At 65.9% G+C, this 15066-nt stretch overlaps 3 protein-coding genes across 9 annotated transcripts; 1 reads left to right on the top strand and 2 right to left on the bottom strand.

Moving 5' to 3' along the window:
- Positions 1-43: 43 nt before the first annotated feature.
- On the bottom strand, positions 44-4709 carry LOC102574140 (guanylate-binding protein 1). Of its 4 annotated transcripts, none has more exons than XM_059718184.1 (11): positions 4158-4708; positions 3633-3863; positions 3366-3493; positions 3021-3130; positions 2686-2888; positions 2300-2542; positions 1612-1892; positions 1302-1514; positions 999-1101; positions 696-889; positions 44-625 (listed from the first exon to the last, which is right to left on the bottom strand). In XM_059718184.1, exons 1-11 carry the CDS (start codon positions 4183-4185, stop codon positions 410-412), a joined length of 1950 nt encoding a protein of 649 aa, XP_059574167.1. In that variant the 5' UTR covers positions 4186-4708; the 3' UTR covers positions 44-409. The 4 variants fall into 4 exon arrangements, with proteins under 4 accessions (XP_059574167.1, XP_019353188.2, XP_059574168.1 ...); XM_019497643.2 differs by having other exon boundaries at positions 4170-4708; XM_059718185.1 differs by lacking the exon at positions 999-1101 and having other exon boundaries at positions 462-625; positions 4158-4709.
- A 110-nt stretch (positions 4710-4819) lies between these two features.
- LOC102557728 (guanylate-binding protein 1) lies at positions 4820-11242 on the bottom strand. Of its 2 annotated transcripts, none has more exons than XM_059717807.1 (18): positions 11224-11242; positions 9742-9929; positions 9567-9673; positions 9272-9384; positions 8985-9178; positions 8629-8847; positions 8405-8505; positions 8230-8328; positions 7871-8150; positions 7631-7758; positions 7304-7413; positions 6967-7169; positions 6632-6874; positions 6055-6335; positions 5764-5976; positions 5513-5615; positions 5249-5442; positions 4820-5146 (listed from the first exon to the last, which is right to left on the bottom strand). In XM_059717807.1, exons 2-18 carry the CDS (start codon positions 9914-9916, stop codon positions 5027-5029), a joined length of 2883 nt encoding a protein of 960 aa, XP_059573790.1. In that variant the 5' UTR covers positions 9917-9929; positions 11224-11242; the 3' UTR covers positions 4820-5026. The 2 variants fall into 2 exon arrangements, with proteins under 2 accessions (XP_059573790.1, XP_059573789.1); XM_059717806.1 differs by lacking the exon at positions 11224-11242 and adding an exon at positions 10058-10215.
- DMRTC2 (DMRT like family C2) lies at positions 10370-14700 on the top strand. 3 transcript variants are annotated; one of them, XM_059717808.1, is made up of 9 exons: positions 10370-11344; positions 11856-12087; positions 12265-12425; positions 12507-12598; positions 12692-12851; positions 13029-13146; positions 13365-13440; positions 13530-14286; positions 14451-14700. In XM_059717808.1, the coding sequence occupies exons 1-9, from the start codon at positions 11014-11016 to the stop codon at positions 14561-14563; spliced, it is 2040 nt and encodes a 679-aa protein (XP_059573791.1). In that variant the 5' UTR covers positions 10370-11013; the 3' UTR covers positions 14564-14700. The 3 variants fall into 3 exon arrangements, with proteins under 3 accessions (XP_059573791.1, XP_059573792.1, XP_059573793.1); XM_059717809.1 differs by lacking the exon at positions 10370-11344 and adding an exon at positions 11378-11599; XM_059717810.1 differs by lacking the exons at positions 10370-11344; positions 12692-12851 and having other exon boundaries at positions 11952-12087.
- The last annotated feature ends 366 nt before the right edge of the window (positions 14701-15066 follow it).

Raw genomic sequence — 15066 nt, 5'->3', positions numbered from 1 at the left:
GCTGTTCCCAGCAGGTGCTCAGCATCACACAGGACCAATGGGATTCAGTAAAGGGTTTATTGGAAGTATTGCTGTTGCACTTATTGGAAGCAATGCTGTTGCAGCTGGTGCCAAGCTCGGCCCCCTCCACCCACACGTGTCCCGGGGCAGACACTGCCCTGTGGGTGTGGAGCAGGGGGCCGAGGCTTGGCTTGGGGCAGACTCTCGTCTGGGCTCCCCATTCCCCCTACATTCATTCCCCGGCCACGACTCCCCTCCGGGAGCTGGGTACAACCCTGGGGTCCTGGAGGAACCCCTTTGCCCCAGGCCCATCTAGCCTGGCATCCTGCCCCCTCCCGCACCCCAGGCTGCACAGTGGCAGCAGGGACGAAGCAGCCCCCACGCCAGGCAGCATGACTCCCCGCTGCCCTTATAAGAACCGCCCGAGGAGCTGGGTGCCCCAGCCCATGACCTTGCCCATAAGGCACGGGAGCATGAGGGAGGCCACGTCACCCAGCAGGGCCAGCGCAGCACTGATCCAGGATGGCTGGCTTACAGCAGCGCTCTCCTCCCTCAGCTGGCGCAGCTCTTCCCCCATGCGGGCTGACTCCTTCCGGAAGCCCTCACACAGCAGCGCCTCCTGCTCCTGCAGGGACATGCATGTCAGCCCCCATCCAGCCCTGAGGCACCGCGTGGATGCCCTCCTGCCCTCGTACCTGCAGCTTCTGTGCCATCGTCCGGTCCAGCTCCTCCAGCAGTGCCTTCTGCTCCCGCTGCAGTGTCTCCTCCAGCTGCCGCACGTGCTCCTCATGGCTGCGCCTCTGCTCCTCCAGCTTCTGCTGCACCTCAGCCTGCTCCTGCTGCAGCAGCTCCTGCTCCCGCTCCATGGCATCTGCCCGGGCGCGCTGTGCTGGGGGTGGTGTGGAGGCTGCATTATTGCACCTGCTGCCCCTGGCTTTGCATCCCATCCAGTCCCTGCCCCTTGGCATTGTCTTATGCAGTGCCTCTGCCCCATGCACCTTCCACCTCCTTCTCTGTCTCCGTCAGGGCCTCGTCAGCATGCAGGATGGCCTGAGCCATCGGCTCCCTGGAGGTGAGGAAGTCCTGCAGGGCTGCATCAGCCTGGGTGAGGGGCAACAGCCCGGGGCGTTATCCAGCGAGTGTTGGGCAGGCCAGGGGCCTTCCCCTTTGGATCCAGCCACTGTCCAAGTGTCCGCCCACCTGCTCACATCATTCCCAGGCACGAGGGCGGTGGGTACCCAGGACAGGTGTGGGATCCCTGGGAAGGCCCTGGCAGAACAGGGGGCTCAGCTGGGTCCTACCTTTATCCCCTTGCCTGGCATCTGCCGGTAGCGCTCCACCATCTCCTGCCGGTCACCAAGGAAGCGCTGATAGCCACCAGGCACCACATAAAACCCGTCCCGGATGCAGGCATCCAGGTCCCGTGAAACCTCTGCGAGTGCAGCCTGGCAGTGCTCCAAGGATGCCCGCTCGTTGCGCTGGCAGAGTTCCTCCTTCTGCTCCTCCAGCCGGCGCTGTGGGATAGACGGACGTGCGGGACAGGCGTGAGGGGCACGTCCCAGCAGCGGGGCTGGGCCAGGGCAGTGATGCCCCCGGGGCCATGGGACATACCATGAGCTCGCTCTGGAACTGGCGCGTGTCGTCCTTGAAGGCGCGTGCCATGAATACCCGCAAGGCCTCGCGCTCAGCCTGCGCGTGCAGTGCCAGCAGCTCCGGCAGCGTCTCTGTGGGCAGTGCCAGCTCCGGCCCCAGTGCCGCCGAGTAGCAGGCCATGGCTGCCTCCACTGCTGCCGAGTTCTCCACCTGCGCCAGGACTAGCACGGCGCTCTCCAGGCAGGGCACCGCCCCGCTGCGGACGGCGTCCACGTAGGTCACCACCAGGTCCCCCAGCACTGTGGGTGGCACAGCTCAGAGGCGGCTTCCCAGACCTCGTCCAGGATGGACACTGGGGCCAGTATCGGGGCCTTTGCCCTCCCTGTGTGGCCACCAGAGTTGGCAGAGACGTCCCAGAGGAAGCTCTTTGCCCCAGGACTGCCACGGCCACGTGGCAGAGCTGTCCCGGGGGAGTCAGCCCCACCCTGGTACTGCTTCCTGGGGTAGGGGGACTCCACAGGTTTGGGTCCCTTCCTGTCTGCCCTGGGCCATGTGCATGCAGCCTTGCCCAGGCTCATAATGTCTCCCCGAGTCCCCCAGTGCTTTCTGGGGCTGTTCGTCCACCCGCTCCCCCTGTGCTGGGCACAGCCCTCCCACAGCTTGCCCAGGCTGGGCCGGGCTGGCCCCATCCCGCAAAGACACTCACGCTTCCCTGTCACTACGTGGCCGCCTGGCAGGGCCTTGGTCTGCGCCGTGGCCCAGATGTGTGCGCAGAAGCGGGCCACCTGCTCGCGGAAGCCAGGGTTCAGCTGGTCATCGTGCAGCTCCTCCAGCCGGTGCAGGTACTCCCTGTGGGCTGGCTGCTCAAACACGAAGCACTTGCGAGTGGGGAAGAAGTGGCGCAGGCATAGCCGTGGCAGGTTGTAGGTCTGGGCCACCTGGCCACTTCCTGGGGTGACACGTCAGCAAGAGGGGAGACATGGCTGCTCTGGGGCTGCGGCAGGCCCCAGAAAACAGCTCCCCTGCCCCAGGCCAGCCCTAGGTATCAGGGGAGGATGTTTTCACCCCAGTGCAGCCTCCCCCGGCACCCACCTGGCTTCAGCCTCAGCGCGTGCTCCAGGTACTCGTCCGCCGTGATGTCCCGCCCGTCCAGCCGCAGCTGCAGTGTGAAGTCCCGCACGGCCCACACGAAGGCTGGGAAGAAGCGCACAAACTGGGCTCCGTCCTCCCCTGCTGCTGGGCTGGCCCCAGGCACCGCCTTGGCCTGGATGTGCTCCGTCAGCTCCGTCACGTAGCTGGGGCCAGCTAAGGAAGCACGGACACCGGCATCCCTGAAATGGAGATGAGCCCACGGCCCATGGACCTGCCACTTCTCCCCCAGCTGGCAGCAGCAGCAGGTTGTTACCCAGCCCTGGGGTCAAGGATACTGCAGCTGCTCCATGGCACGCTGATCGATCATGCCCAGGCTGTTGTAGACCAGGGTGCTGGAGAGCAGCACAGCCAGAGCGAAGATCCACGTGTCGTTCTTGGCATCGCCCTGTGGGACCCACCCATGAACCCTGTCAAATCTGGGCTGGGGAAAACTGAGGCAGCCCCAAATCCCCAGCACCCGGAGCCCTGTGAGCCTCCGCCCAGGGGGCTCCCTGGAGAGAGACCCTAGGTGACACCCCAGGCCCTGCGCTACTGCTCCTTCATAGCCGCCCCTTCCCAGCATCCCTTACGAGACCCCAGACCACGCTCGCAGCAGCCCCACTGGGCTGTGCCCCACTCACCTTCTCCACATCACCCAGCCCCTCGGTGTCCAGCAGCACCAGTGTGTGGCCGGGCCGGCGCGGGTGGGGCACGCACCACATCCAGATGCCTTTGGTGTGTGACTGGATGGTGGAGCCCAGGGAGAAGCCTGCAGGAGAGCGGCGCTGGGGCTGTCAACAGCAACAGGACCCAGGCATCCGGAGCCCCCAGCTCCACCCTGCTGCAACCCCCAGCCCTCAACTCCCCTCCCCAGGCTGGGTGTGCAACCCGGGTGTCCGGGCACTCACCTGTCCTTCTGCTGGCTAGCTGGTTCATGAGATAGGACTTGCCGGTGCGGTACAGCCCCACGATGGCCACCACCACCACAGGCTGGCTCCCGGCCTGCAGCTGCGCCAGCGCCTCCCGGTTCACCTGCAGCCCCCCTGCAGGGCTGTTCTCGATCAGGCAGATGGGGGCTGGCATGGGGGTCTGCAACGCCATCGCTGTGGGGTGGGCAGCCTGCGGAAGGGCTGCTGGCGCTGGGCAGGGGTGAGAAGGGAAGTGTCAGGCTCTGGGGTGCAGCCGTGAGGGTTTGGTGGCCCGGCTGAGGGTCACAGGGGCTCGAGGGGTCAGAGGTACAGGAAAGGGCTCGAGGGATGTCCAGATTAAGAAGCCCAGGGGATTAGGACTCAGCCCCCACCCCATCTCCCGGACTAGCCCTGTCTGCGCCGGGACTGGGATCCGCCAGTTTACAGGTGCTTGCACCCCAGGCACCGGAGCAGATGTGGGCGTCTGGCTCTTAGTTGCCCCTGGGGCACAGATGCGTGGGCTACCTGTCTCGTTACCGTGCTGTGCATCCATGCCTCTGCCCGGCAGCCCGGCAGCGCTGCAAGAGCCAGGACGGACGCCTCAGTTGGAAAGCGAAAGCAAAAGCTGGAGCCAGGGCGGGTCAGAGGGAATCTGGCACATGCGCGCGCGCACACACATACACACACACACACCACACACACACACGGGCAGGGTTATGTCACAAGCATCCGCAACCCAGCTTGCATGCTCTCACACATGCCCTGCTATGTGCAGCTGTCACCCACAGTGTGGCTTGTCCCTCGCCTGAACATGGCTTTACACTCATGCACAGTTGTCACACGACTGCTGCTACTTTGGCGTGTTGACAACACACCCATGCAGGCATGTGACACGTGATGGTCCAGTTCAGCTCATCTCATACATGCCATCACCCCAGCTCTCGCATGAGTGCCCACACAGATGCACCAACACCAGCACGTCCCAGACGCTTACGCCAATGCGCCCACCCTGACCTGCCACCCACACAAGGGGTCTCACATGCCTGCCCCCATATCTGTGTCACATGCAAGTCCCCAAGGCTGCCCACCCTGCAGAGCCCCAGTCCCACAGACATCGCCTCAAGGATCCCCTCCCCACAGTGCCCCCGGCTGTCCCCAGTGCCCCCCACAAGGCAGAGGAGACTGGGGCATTTCCAAAGCATTCTTTATTGCAGCAGGACAGAGGGACCCTAACAGTGGCACGGGGCCCCACTGAATCCAGCCCCCCCAGGCCTCTGGGCCCTCCAGGGGCAGAGGGAGCAACTCCAGGGGCAGAGGGAGCGAGTCCAGCTGGGGTGTGCCCCCCTCTCCTGGGAGGGGCAGCAGGTCCAAAACATGTGCGCCTGCACAGCCCCTCAGAAGAGCACGCAGGTTTGGCGTCGGGACTGGCTTATTTGCCTCTGCAGGCCCCGGATCTCAGCCCGCAGCTGCTCGGCCTGGTGCTGGAAGCCCTGGTGCAACAGCCGTTCCTGCTCCTGGGTGGGGACAGAGAGTCAGCGGGACTCAGGCATCTGGGTGCCCAGCTCTCTGAGCTGGGAGAAAACCCAGGCGTCTGGGTGCTACCCAGCCCCTGGTACCTTCAGCTTGTGGTCCAGTGCCCGCTGGTGCTCAGCCAGCAGCTGCTGGCGCTCAGTCTCCAGCCGGGCCTCCAGCTGCTGCACGTGCCCAGCCTGGCTGCGCTTGGCCTCCTGCCGCCTCTGCTCGGCCGCCTCCTGTGCCATCCGCTGTGCCGCCACCTCATGCTCCGCCGCCTCTGTCCGTGCCTGCTGCCCTGGGGGGCACCATGTGCTGTGTCAGAGCGGGTGGGGGGTGTGACCTGGGGTGCTGGGGTGGGGTCTCACCTGCAAGCTCCTTGTCGTGCTCACTGAGGCTCTGGTCTGCCTGCCGGATGGTGTCAGCCACAGCATCCTGGGACCGCAGGAACTCCTGCAGGGCGCTCACGGCCTGCACGGCACAGTCCATGGTGAGCCACTGCCACGGCCGCACCCAGCCCCCAACCACTGCACCGGGGATGTCACCTGTCCTGGGAGGGCATGGACAGAACTGGAGTGAGCCCAAACATCCGGGCCCCCAGGCCCCTGACCATACTCACCATGAGCCCCTTGCGCGACACCTCCTGGTACTGCTCCACCACTCGCTGACGCTCATCCAGGTAGCGCTGGTAGCCACCAGGCACTGCGTAGGTGCCACTGCCAATGTGGGCTTCCAGGTCCCCGGAGAGCTCCAGCAGCACAGCTTGGCACCGGTCATGGGATGCCTGCTCGTTGGCGGCGCACAGCTTGCTCAGCTCCACATCCAGCTGCTCCTGCAGGGACATGGCTGTTGGAGCTGCACTCCCCCCCACCCAGCACTGAGCCAAACCGGGGCTGGACCCACACACTACCTTGAGGCTGTGCTGGAAGAGATGATCCTCGTCCTTGAAGGCGCGCGCCATGAACACCTCCAGGGCATCGTGCTCAGCCTGTGCATGTAGCGCTAGCAGCTCCGACAACGTCTCTGTGGGCAGCACTGACCATGGCCCAAGCGCTGTCCGGTACCGGGCCATGGCCTCCTCCACTGCCGCTGAGTTCTCCACCTGCGCCAGGGCCAGCACAGCATTCTCCAGGCAGGGCACCGCCCCGCTGCAGATGGCATCCACATAGGTCACCACCAGGTCCCCCAGCACTGTGGAGGGCATGGCTCAGAGGTGGGTCCCCAGACTTTCTCCAGGACCTCAGAGACATCCCGGAGGAACCCCTTTGCCCCAAAACTGGTCCAGGCACATGGGAGAGCTGTCCCAGAGGAGTCTGCTCCACCCTGGCTCTGATTCCTGTCTGCCCTGGGCTACATGTGCTCAGCCCCATCTGCTCACAATGCCTCCCCGAGCTCCTTGGGGTTTCTAGGGCCTCTCCTTGAACCGCTCCCCCAGCATTGGGCACAGACACCCCTGCTGCTTCCAGCACCGCCCACAGGGCACTCACACTTTCCTGTCACTACATGGCCACCCGGCAAGGCCTTGGTCTGCGCCGTGGCCCAGATGTGTGCGCAGAAGTGGGCTGCCTGCTTGCGGAAGCCAGGGTTCAGCTGGTCATCGTGCAGCTCCTCCAGCCGGTGCAGGTACTCCCCGTGGGCTGGCTGCTCAAACACAAAGCACTTGCGAGTGGGGAAGAAGTGGCGCAGGCATAGCCGTGGCAGGTTGTAGGTCTGGGCACACTGGTCATCACCTGGGGGTGAGGTGGGAAGAGGCGCCGGCTGAAGACATGGACAGCTCTGGGGTCCCCAGGCCTCACTCCTGCACCACGGCCTCAGGCCGCACCTGGCTTCAGCCTCAGCGCGTGCTCCAGGTACTCGTCTGCCGTGATGTCCCGCCCGTCCAGCCGCAGCTGCAGTGTGAAGTCCCGCACGGCCCACACGAAGGCTGGGAAGAAGCGCACAAAGTCGGCCCCGTCCCCCGCTGCTGCCAGGCCAGCCCCAGATGCTGCCTTGGCCTGGATGTGCTCCGTCAGCTCCGTCACGTAGCTGGGGCCAGCTAAGGAAATGTGGATGCCAGCACCCCTGAAATGGAGACAAACCCCCACAACCCATAGACCCACCACATCCCCCCCAGCTGGCAGCAGCAGCAAGTTATTAACCAGTCCTGTGGCCAAAGATACTGCAGCCGGTCCATGGCACCTTGGTCAATGACGCCCAGGCTGTTGTAGACCAGGGTGCTGGAGAGCAGGATGGCCAATGTGAAGATCCACGTGTCGTTCTTGGCGTTGCCCTGTGGGACCCACCCATGAGCACCGTCTGACCTGGGCTGGGGGAAACTGAGGCAGCCCTGAATCCCCAGCGCCCAGAATCCTGTGAGCCTCCGCCCAGGGGAGGGAGACCCCATGTAACACCCCAGCCCTTGCGCTATTCGTAGTCACCCCCTCCCAGCATGCTTTGCTAGACCCCAAACCACGCTCCTGGCAACCCTGGGGCCGTGTCCCGCTCACCTTCTCCACATCGCCCAGCCCTTCCGTATCCAGCAGCACCAGTGTGTGGCCGGGCCGGCGCGGGTGGGGCACACACCACATCCAGATGCCTTTGGTGTGTGACTGGATGGTGGAGCCCAGGGAGAAACCTGCAGGAGAGCGGTGCTGGGCTGTCAACAGCTACAGGACCCAGGCTTCCAGGCTCACAGCCCACGTTTCCCTCCCAGAGCAAGGAGAGACTCCAGGCGTCCGGGCACTTGCCTGTCCTCTTGCCGGCCAGCTGGTTCATGAGATAGGACTTGCCAGTGCGGTATAGCCCAGCGATGGCCACCACCACCACGGGCTGGCTCCTGGCCTGCAGCTGTGCCAGCGCCTCCCGGTTCACCTGCAGCCCATGGCTCGGCACATTCTCCACCAGGCAGATGGGCCCCGTAGCAGAGGTGGCCTGGGCTGGGTCCCACAGTGACACCTGGGCACTGTCTCCCCTGGTGCCACCCCTGTCAGGGGCTGAAGATGCCTGCAGGACCACAACAGCCTCCACCTGTGGGGAGAGGGGTGGGCTGAGCTCTGGGTCCCCCCTGCTCTCAGCCCCTGTCCCGGGGCTGACACCTCTCCTCTACCTTGGGCTCGGGCCTGAGAGGCTGCGCGGCACTGGCTGCTCCTCTGCTCTCCAGGACTGGCCCCAAGGGGCTGGGGGTCCTGCAGCCTTCAACCTCATGCTGGGGAGGAAGGAGAGAGACAGTCACTGGCTGCACCCCCCCGCCCACCAGCAGTGCCCCCCAGCCCTGCCTGTACCGGCATTGTCGCCTCCAGCAGCTCTTTGCACACTTCCTGCAACAGGATGGTCTCATCCCGGCCCAGCAGCTCCACGATGCGCTCCAGCAACCCAGCCAGAACTGAGGGGGAGGGTGGGGTGGGCATGGGGTCAGGTACCTGTCTGCCCCTGACCCTTGCCAACCCTCTGACCACATTAGGGGCCACCTGGACACCTGAGCTCATCCCCTCACCCCTGCACTTACACATCCCGTCTATGAGGTGCTTCCCCAGGGTAGCCTTGGGCTCGCAGCTCAGGACGTACTGCTGGAAGCGCTCCAGCTGCCCCTGGAAGGTGGGGTGCAGTGGGCCAAGGGGGGCAGGCGGCATCCCCCACTCCCCGTCCAGGCCAGGGGGGCAGAAGCGGAAGAGTTTGCGGCAGGAGAAGGTGCTCTGGATGCAGTGAGTCGGGGAGTGGTCTGCGCCTGTGGGGAAACAGGGCCCGGCCCCAGAGTACCTTGTGGTCAGCTGGAACTGGGCTGGGTGTCAGGGCTGGTATCACAGGGTCCCTGAGATGCAGCTGGCTCTGGGGTGGGCGTTACCACTAGCCTCCCCAGCCCACCTGGTGTAGCGCTGACAGTGGAGTCCAGGTTATGCTGCTCCTCTTCCAGCTCCCAGTCAAGCTGGGGGTCGGGCACCACATCCCGCAGGCACCACACAAAAGTGGGCAGGATTGTGCTTAGCAGCACACTGTTGTCCCAGGGCTCGCAGCACTCGGGCAGCACACACACCCGCTGTGGCAGCTCCCGCACGTAGCTGTGGCACCAGTGAAGGAAAAGTGAAGCATGGGCAGGGTGGGGGGCAAGGAAGGGGTGGGGGCCTGGCGGCGCGAGGGCATGCAGAGGATACGTGAGGCGCTCAAGCTGGGCCTGGGGGTCACCGTCACCACGGCTGTTGTAGACGAAGACGCTGCTGAGCAGCACGTTCAGCACGAAGAGCCGGGAAAAGGCATCCTCGTCGTCCTGCGTGCAGCTGCACGTCAGCCGCGCCCCCCAGCGAACCCAGGCATCCCGGCTCCCAGCCCCCTGCTCTCACCCCGCAGCTCTCCCAGAGCTGGGGGGACCCAGCATCTGGGCTCCCAGCTCCCCCTCCTCTCACCCCACAGCCCGCACTGCCCTCCCAGTGCCCCCTCCTGCCCAGGCACCTGCTCGTGGTCGGGGAAGCCCTCGGTGTCCAGCAGCACCAGGCTGTGCCGGGCCCGGGCAGGGTGAGGCAGGCACCGCATCCAGATTCCGCGCTGGGGCCCAGAGCCTGGGGGGGGCGGGGGTAAGTGTGGGGGTCGTGGGGCCGGCAGGAGGGCGTGTACAGGGGGCACTCACCTGCAGCAGCCCCTGCCAGCCGGTCCAGCAGGAAGGACTTGCCGGTGCGGCGCGGCCCGAACACAGCCAGGACATGCAGGGGCTGGGCGAGCGTGCGGAGCCGGTGCAGGGCACTGGGGTTCACGCGCAGCACGCCGGATGCGGGCACCCGCTCCACCAAGCACACAGGCTCCATGGGTGCAGGCGGCCTGGGCAGGGGGAGGAAGGGGGGTTACACCGAGCCCGGGGCCCCCAGGCATCCCCACCCCCCGCTCTGAACCACTAGATCCTGCTCCCCTCCCAGAGCCGGGAAAGAACCCGGACGTCCGGCTCCCACCTCCCGGGGCAGCGGTGCAGGCGCTGCACTGGGGCGCGCGTCGGGGCGGGCGCATCACGGGCTGAGCTGACCGCTCTGCTTTCGCTTTCTCTAGCTGCCTGCTTGGCCCGCTGGAGGGCACCACCGGGCCCCGACGCCCAGAGCAGCGGGAGGCGGGGCGGGTACCACGCTTCGTTGCTGCCACCTGCAGGAAGCAGGCGCTTATGATGGGCCCGTCCTAGGCCCTGGTGGCACTCAGCTCTAAGCCGCATGGCACGCTGGGAGCCACACTCCCCATGGCGCACGGCATGCTGGGAGCCATGCTCCTCTGGGCGCACGGCATGCTGGGAGCCACGTTTGCTGTGGGTGCACGGCATGCTGGGAGCCACACTCCCCTGGGCACACGATATACTGGGAGCCACACTTGCTTTGGGCGCATGGCATGCTGGGAGCCACGCTCCTCTGGGCACACAGCATGCTGGGAGCCATGCTCCTCTGGGCACACAGCATGCTGGGAGCCACGTTTGCTGTGGGTGCACAGCATGCTGGGAGCCACATTCCCCTGGGCACACGGCATGCTGGGAGCCACGCTTGCTTTGGGCGCACTGCATGCTGGGAGCCACGCTCCTCTGGGCACACAGCATGCTGGAAGCCACGTTTGCTGTGGGTGCATGGCATGCTGGGAGCCACGTTCCCTTGGGTGCACGGCATGCTGGGAGCCACGTTTGCTGTGGGTGCACTGCATGCTGGGAGCCACACTCCCCTGGGCGCATGGCATGCTGGGAGCCACACTTGCTGTGGGTGCACAGCGTGCTGGGAGCCACACTCCCCTGGGAACATGGCATGCTGGGAGCCAAGCTTACTGTGGGTGCACTGCATGCTGGGAGCCACACTCCCCTGGGTGCACAGCATGCTGGGAGCCACGCTCGCTCTGGGTGCACTGCATGCTGGGAGTCACACTCCCCTAGGTGCACTGCATGCTGGGAGTCACACTCCCCTGGGTGCACTGCATGCTGGGAGTCACACTCCCCTGGGTGCACTGCATGCTGGGAGTCACACTCGCTCTCGGTGCACGGCATGCTGGGAGCGCTGGGAGAGCATCCCCTTGGCCGCGCTGGCGCAGGGCATGCTGGGAGAACATTCCCTCGGCCGCTCTTCGTTCAGAGGGCAGATCCCCCTTGGTTTACCATGGTTCATCCCAACGGCTCCAACTCTCCTGCTCCCGAATGGTTCAGCCCAGGCCGCGCGCGTTCCGACCCGCCCCCGCCCTCCCGAGCGACTCTGAGGCGCTGATTGGCTCATTCCCAGGTAGCGCGTGAGGCGGGGAGAGGAGCGGCTGCTCCCCTCCTCCCTGAGGGAAAGGCGAACCTGATTGGCTGCCCGACGGCGGGAAAGAGCCGGGCGCTTCGGATTGGTCGCCGCCTAGGTGTCACATGAAAGCAGAGCCACAATTGGCCCTTAATGTTGAGCGGGCGGTAAAAGAGGCGCTGTGATTGGCTCGGCGGCTGCAGGGTGGGGGCAGAGTGGGTTCGGGTCAGTTGGCACGGCCGGGTCGGGCTTGAGGTACTGCGGCCGCCCCTGCCCCGGGCACGTGGCCCCGCCGCTCCGGCCTCGCCCGGCAGCGGCAGCCCCGCCCACGCGGCCACCTCGGGCTCCCGCCCCTGCTGGGCAGGCGGCCTCGAGGCGCCCGGTGGCCAGGCGCCATCCAGCCTGCCTGGAGCGTGGCGGGCGCCATCTGGGTCTCGGTTGCAGGCCTCGGGCTTGGCCGTCATTGCTGGGGCCGGGCAGTTGCTAAGGCAGCCAGCGCTTCTCCCCCCAGGGACCATGGAGGGCGGCGGGGACCCCCCAGGCCCGGCCACGTCCCGCATCCGGTGCTGCCTGTCGGACTCCACCACGCGCGAGAGCAGCGCGTCGGACCGCGCCCCGGCGGCCCTGACCCGCTCCCCGACCTGTGCCCGCTGCCGCAACCACGGAGTCAAGGCCCTGCTCAAGGGCCACAAGAAATGCTGCCAGTTCCAGGGCTGCCAGTGCCACAAGTGCATCCTCATCCTGTATGGAGGCGGGGGTGGGGACGCGCCCCTGGCACGTGTGCGCCACGGGGAGCGCTGGAGGGGCAGGCGGGGGGGGGGGGGGGGGGTCAGTATGGCGCTGGAGGGCAGGCCGGAGCCAGGGGTTTGCCACATCTTTTTATTTCCCCCACGGTCCGTCTCTCCCCCTGCTCCTGGCAGGCAGCGGCGCCGTGTCATGGCAGCCCAGGTGGCCCTGCGCCGGCAGCAGGAGACGGAGCTGCGCCGGCAGCTGGCCAGGGGTCTGCTCCCGCTTGGGGACGGCTCTGCCGTGCGAGGGGAGCCGTGCGAGGGGAGCCAGCGGCAGAAGGCCGTGGGCAGAGGTGCGTACGCGCCCCCACAGCCCTGTGGCGCAGGGTGATGCCGGCTGCACGACCTGCCCAGCCCCTTCCTCCTCATTGCAGAGGAGAAGGAGAACGTGGAGCCGGCCAGCGGGGAAGCAGGGAGCGATGCCACGGCGCCTGCCGCCCGCCAGAGACACCCGCTCGCCAAGAAGGTGAGGAGAGGGAAAGGCACGGCTGGCAGCCACTGCCCTGAGCAGCTCCCTGCTTTCTCTCCTTCCAGCCGCCTCTCTTGTGTCCCCTTGTAGAACAGCTCCTGGGTGCCTCTCCCCCACTGGCCAAGCACGCCAGACCTGCCCTGGGCCTTTGGGGAATACCAGCCAGCCCCAGCCCCTTGGTTCGTGCCACCTCTCCCCCTGCCACCGCCCCTCTGCTGCCAGGTGCTGCCTCACCTGCAAACTCACCCAGGTGCGTAGCCCCGTCGCCATCAACCCCCATAACTGCGACCGGTGTGATCTGGATCGTCCGTTCCAGGATGGCCGGGCACTCTGTGGGCTGCTCCCCTCAGTGGGACGGGAACGCGTCACCCTTTCAAGCAGCGCCACGTTGGCCCAGCATCTCACGTCACCTCCTGTTATCTGGCAGGGTGCGAGGGCAGCGAGATGGCATGTGCCCCACCTGGCCTCCTGGCAGTCCCTGGGCAGGTGTTCCCACCACCGCTGGGGCCCATCTGGTACCCAGCAGCGTGCTCTGACCTGCCTGGGTAGGTATCTGGGCTGGCTGGCAACGGGAGGGGCTTGTTTTGGGTTGCTCCACACGTGCATCTGCCAGAACTGAACCAGCACCACAGCGGGCTTTCCCCCGCGCCTGGGGAGGACGAGATGGGTTAGGCTGGACAGCTTGGGCATCAAACCACCAGGGCTAGGAGGTAAGTGGGCTCCCAAACACTGTGCACCTCTGATGCCCACTCTGTCGTTGCAGCCGCCTGGTGCTGGGCCCCCGGGACAGGAACGCAGGCTCCAGCGCCCTCCGGGAGCCGATGCCACTGGGCACCCAGGTACAGAGCCCTCAGATCCATCCTGCTCATAGCCAGATGCTGGCACGGGTGAGGGGGTGCCTTAACCTCCCCCAACTCCTCTCTTGCAGGTGCCCTCCGCCTTGGCTCCTTTGCCGCTCTGGCCACCTCAGGGCCTCGTCTTCTCCCCCATCTCCGAAGAGCAGCTGCAGAAGGAGGCCGCTGAGGCCTTGATGGTGCTGAGAAACACTCCCAAGCCAGCCCCTGCTGCTGCCATGCCCACCTTCCTGCCCCCTTGCCCTACCTGGCCGCCATTCCCCGGTTTCCCTGCCCCGCCCTGCGACGCCAGCCTCCTGATGGCGTCAGACCCCACCCAGGCGCAGGTCCTGACGGGCTCCAGAGACAGGGCAGCACCTGCAGGGCTGACGCCGCTACGGGCAGCCCTGCACCGACACACCCGCACCCCTGCTCCGCAGTACCGGGGCTCCCGCCTGGTCTCGCCAGGGCCGCCCTGGTGTCCGCCATTGGTTTCCAACACCCAGGGCTCCAGAGCCAGCTCTGGCAGGGCTCCCCGCAGCAGTCTCCGCTACCCACCGGATCCGCCCTCTGCGGCCCACATGCTGCTTCCTGCGCGTGCTACCCTCGGTAGCCCCTACCCGCTGCTGCCCCTGTGCCCTGAGGTGCCTTTTTCCCCTCTGCCCCTGCCGAGCACCCCCATCATGATGGAAGTGCATGTGCTCCCCATGCTCAGCCCCGCGCCTTATGGCACGGCTCAGCTGCCCCCCACAGACCCCGCACCCCCCCCAGGACCCACGTCACAGCAGGGCAGCAGCAACCCGGCACCAGGCGAGAGCAGCAGCAAGGCACCAGGGAGCCCAGGAGCAGCAGGTACCATGGAGCCCACCCCACCACCATACCCCTGTCCCAAGCCTTGTGGGCATACCCCCACCCAGCCTGGCAAGCTGTGTGGTGCCCAGGCGGGATGGGGCATAGAGAATGTACAGTGGGCATTGCGGGGACATGATGACAGCCTGTGCGCTCGTTCCCCTTAGATCCTGCCAGTGCGGTGCCTGGCCACCAGGACCTACACCACCCTGCGCCCAGCACTCCTCCCTCCGTCTCGCTCGACCTCCACCAGCTGGGCTCCATCTCCATGCCCAGCTAGGGCCATACTGCACAGAGCCTTCCCCTGCTTGTGCTGGCAGCTGGTTTGGAAGAAGCCAGGGGTGCGTTTAATTGGTTTTTAATTGTCCCATGTTGTCTACAGGCAGGCTACGACAATAAAGTCTGGTTTGGACATGGTGCCCGTCCTGAGTGAAGTCATTGCAGGTCCATCCCCTGCCTTCCCTGGCTGTGCAGGATGGGACAGGGTGTGATCAGCAAGGAAGGAAAGTATGGCTGATGCCACCGCCTGCGTCCAGCATGGCTTCTGCCTGTGGGGCAACCCCATACCCTAGAGGGGTGGCAACTGAGTGCCTCTGAGCTGCGGGGGCAGGAAGGAGCCCGAGGGGGGAGATAGCTCCCTGCAGTGGCTGCAACCTGTGGGAGATGGGGTGCAAAGAGTGAGGGGGGCATTTTGGTGCAGACACACCCCTGGGGAGGAAATGAGGGGGCAAGAGCAGGCCCGTAATCCCCAAAGGGACAAGAGGGCCAAGGGAAGGGTCTAGA

Source organism: Alligator mississippiensis, chromosome 15 (genome assembly GCF_030867095.1).
Source record: "Alligator mississippiensis isolate rAllMis1 chromosome 15, rAllMis1, whole genome shotgun sequence".
NCBI lineage: Eukaryota > Metazoa > Chordata > Crocodylia > Alligatoridae > Alligator > Alligator mississippiensis.
The sequence above is the reverse complement of the archived record's forward strand: the minus strand, read 5'-3'. Positions and strand labels throughout refer to the sequence as shown.

Bases quoted from the DNA above. Each gene is read 5' to 3' on its own strand.
- LOC102557728 (XM_059717807.1), bottom strand. From the start codon at position 9,916: ATGGAGCCTGTGTGCTTGGTGGAGCGGGTGCCCGCATCCGGCGTGCTG. The intron at 9,385-9,566 runs GTGCCTGGGCAG...AGCTGCACGCAG, and splicing joins GCTTCCCCGACCACGAGCAG to GACGACGAGGATGCCTTTTC. The intron at 9,179-9,271 runs GTATCCTCTGCA...CTGGTGCCACAG, and splicing joins GCCCAGCTTGAGCGCCTCAC to CTACGTGCGGGAGCTGCCAC.
- LOC102574140 (XM_059718184.1), bottom strand. From the start codon at position 4,185: ATGGATGCACAGCACGGTAACGAGACAG. The intron at 3,131-3,365 runs GTGAGTGGGGCA...TGGGTCCCACAG, and splicing joins GGCTGGGTGATGTGGAGAAG to GGCGATGCCAAGAACGACAC. The intron at 1,102-1,301 runs GTAGGACCCAGC...CCCCTCACCCAG, and splicing joins TGCCAGGCAAGGGGATAAAG to GCTGATGCAGCCCTGCAGGA.
- DMRTC2 (XM_059717808.1), top strand. From the start codon at position 11,014: ATGCTGGGAGTCACACTCCCCTGGGTGCACTGCATGCTGGGAGTCACA. The intron at 12,088-12,264 runs GTATGGAGGCGG...TGCTCCTGGCAG, and splicing joins CACAAGTGCATCCTCATCCT to GCAGCGGCGCCGTGTCATGG. The intron at 13,441-13,529 runs GTACAGAGCCCT...CCTCTCTTGCAG, and splicing joins CGATGCCACTGGGCACCCAG to GTGCCCTCCGCCTTGGCTCC.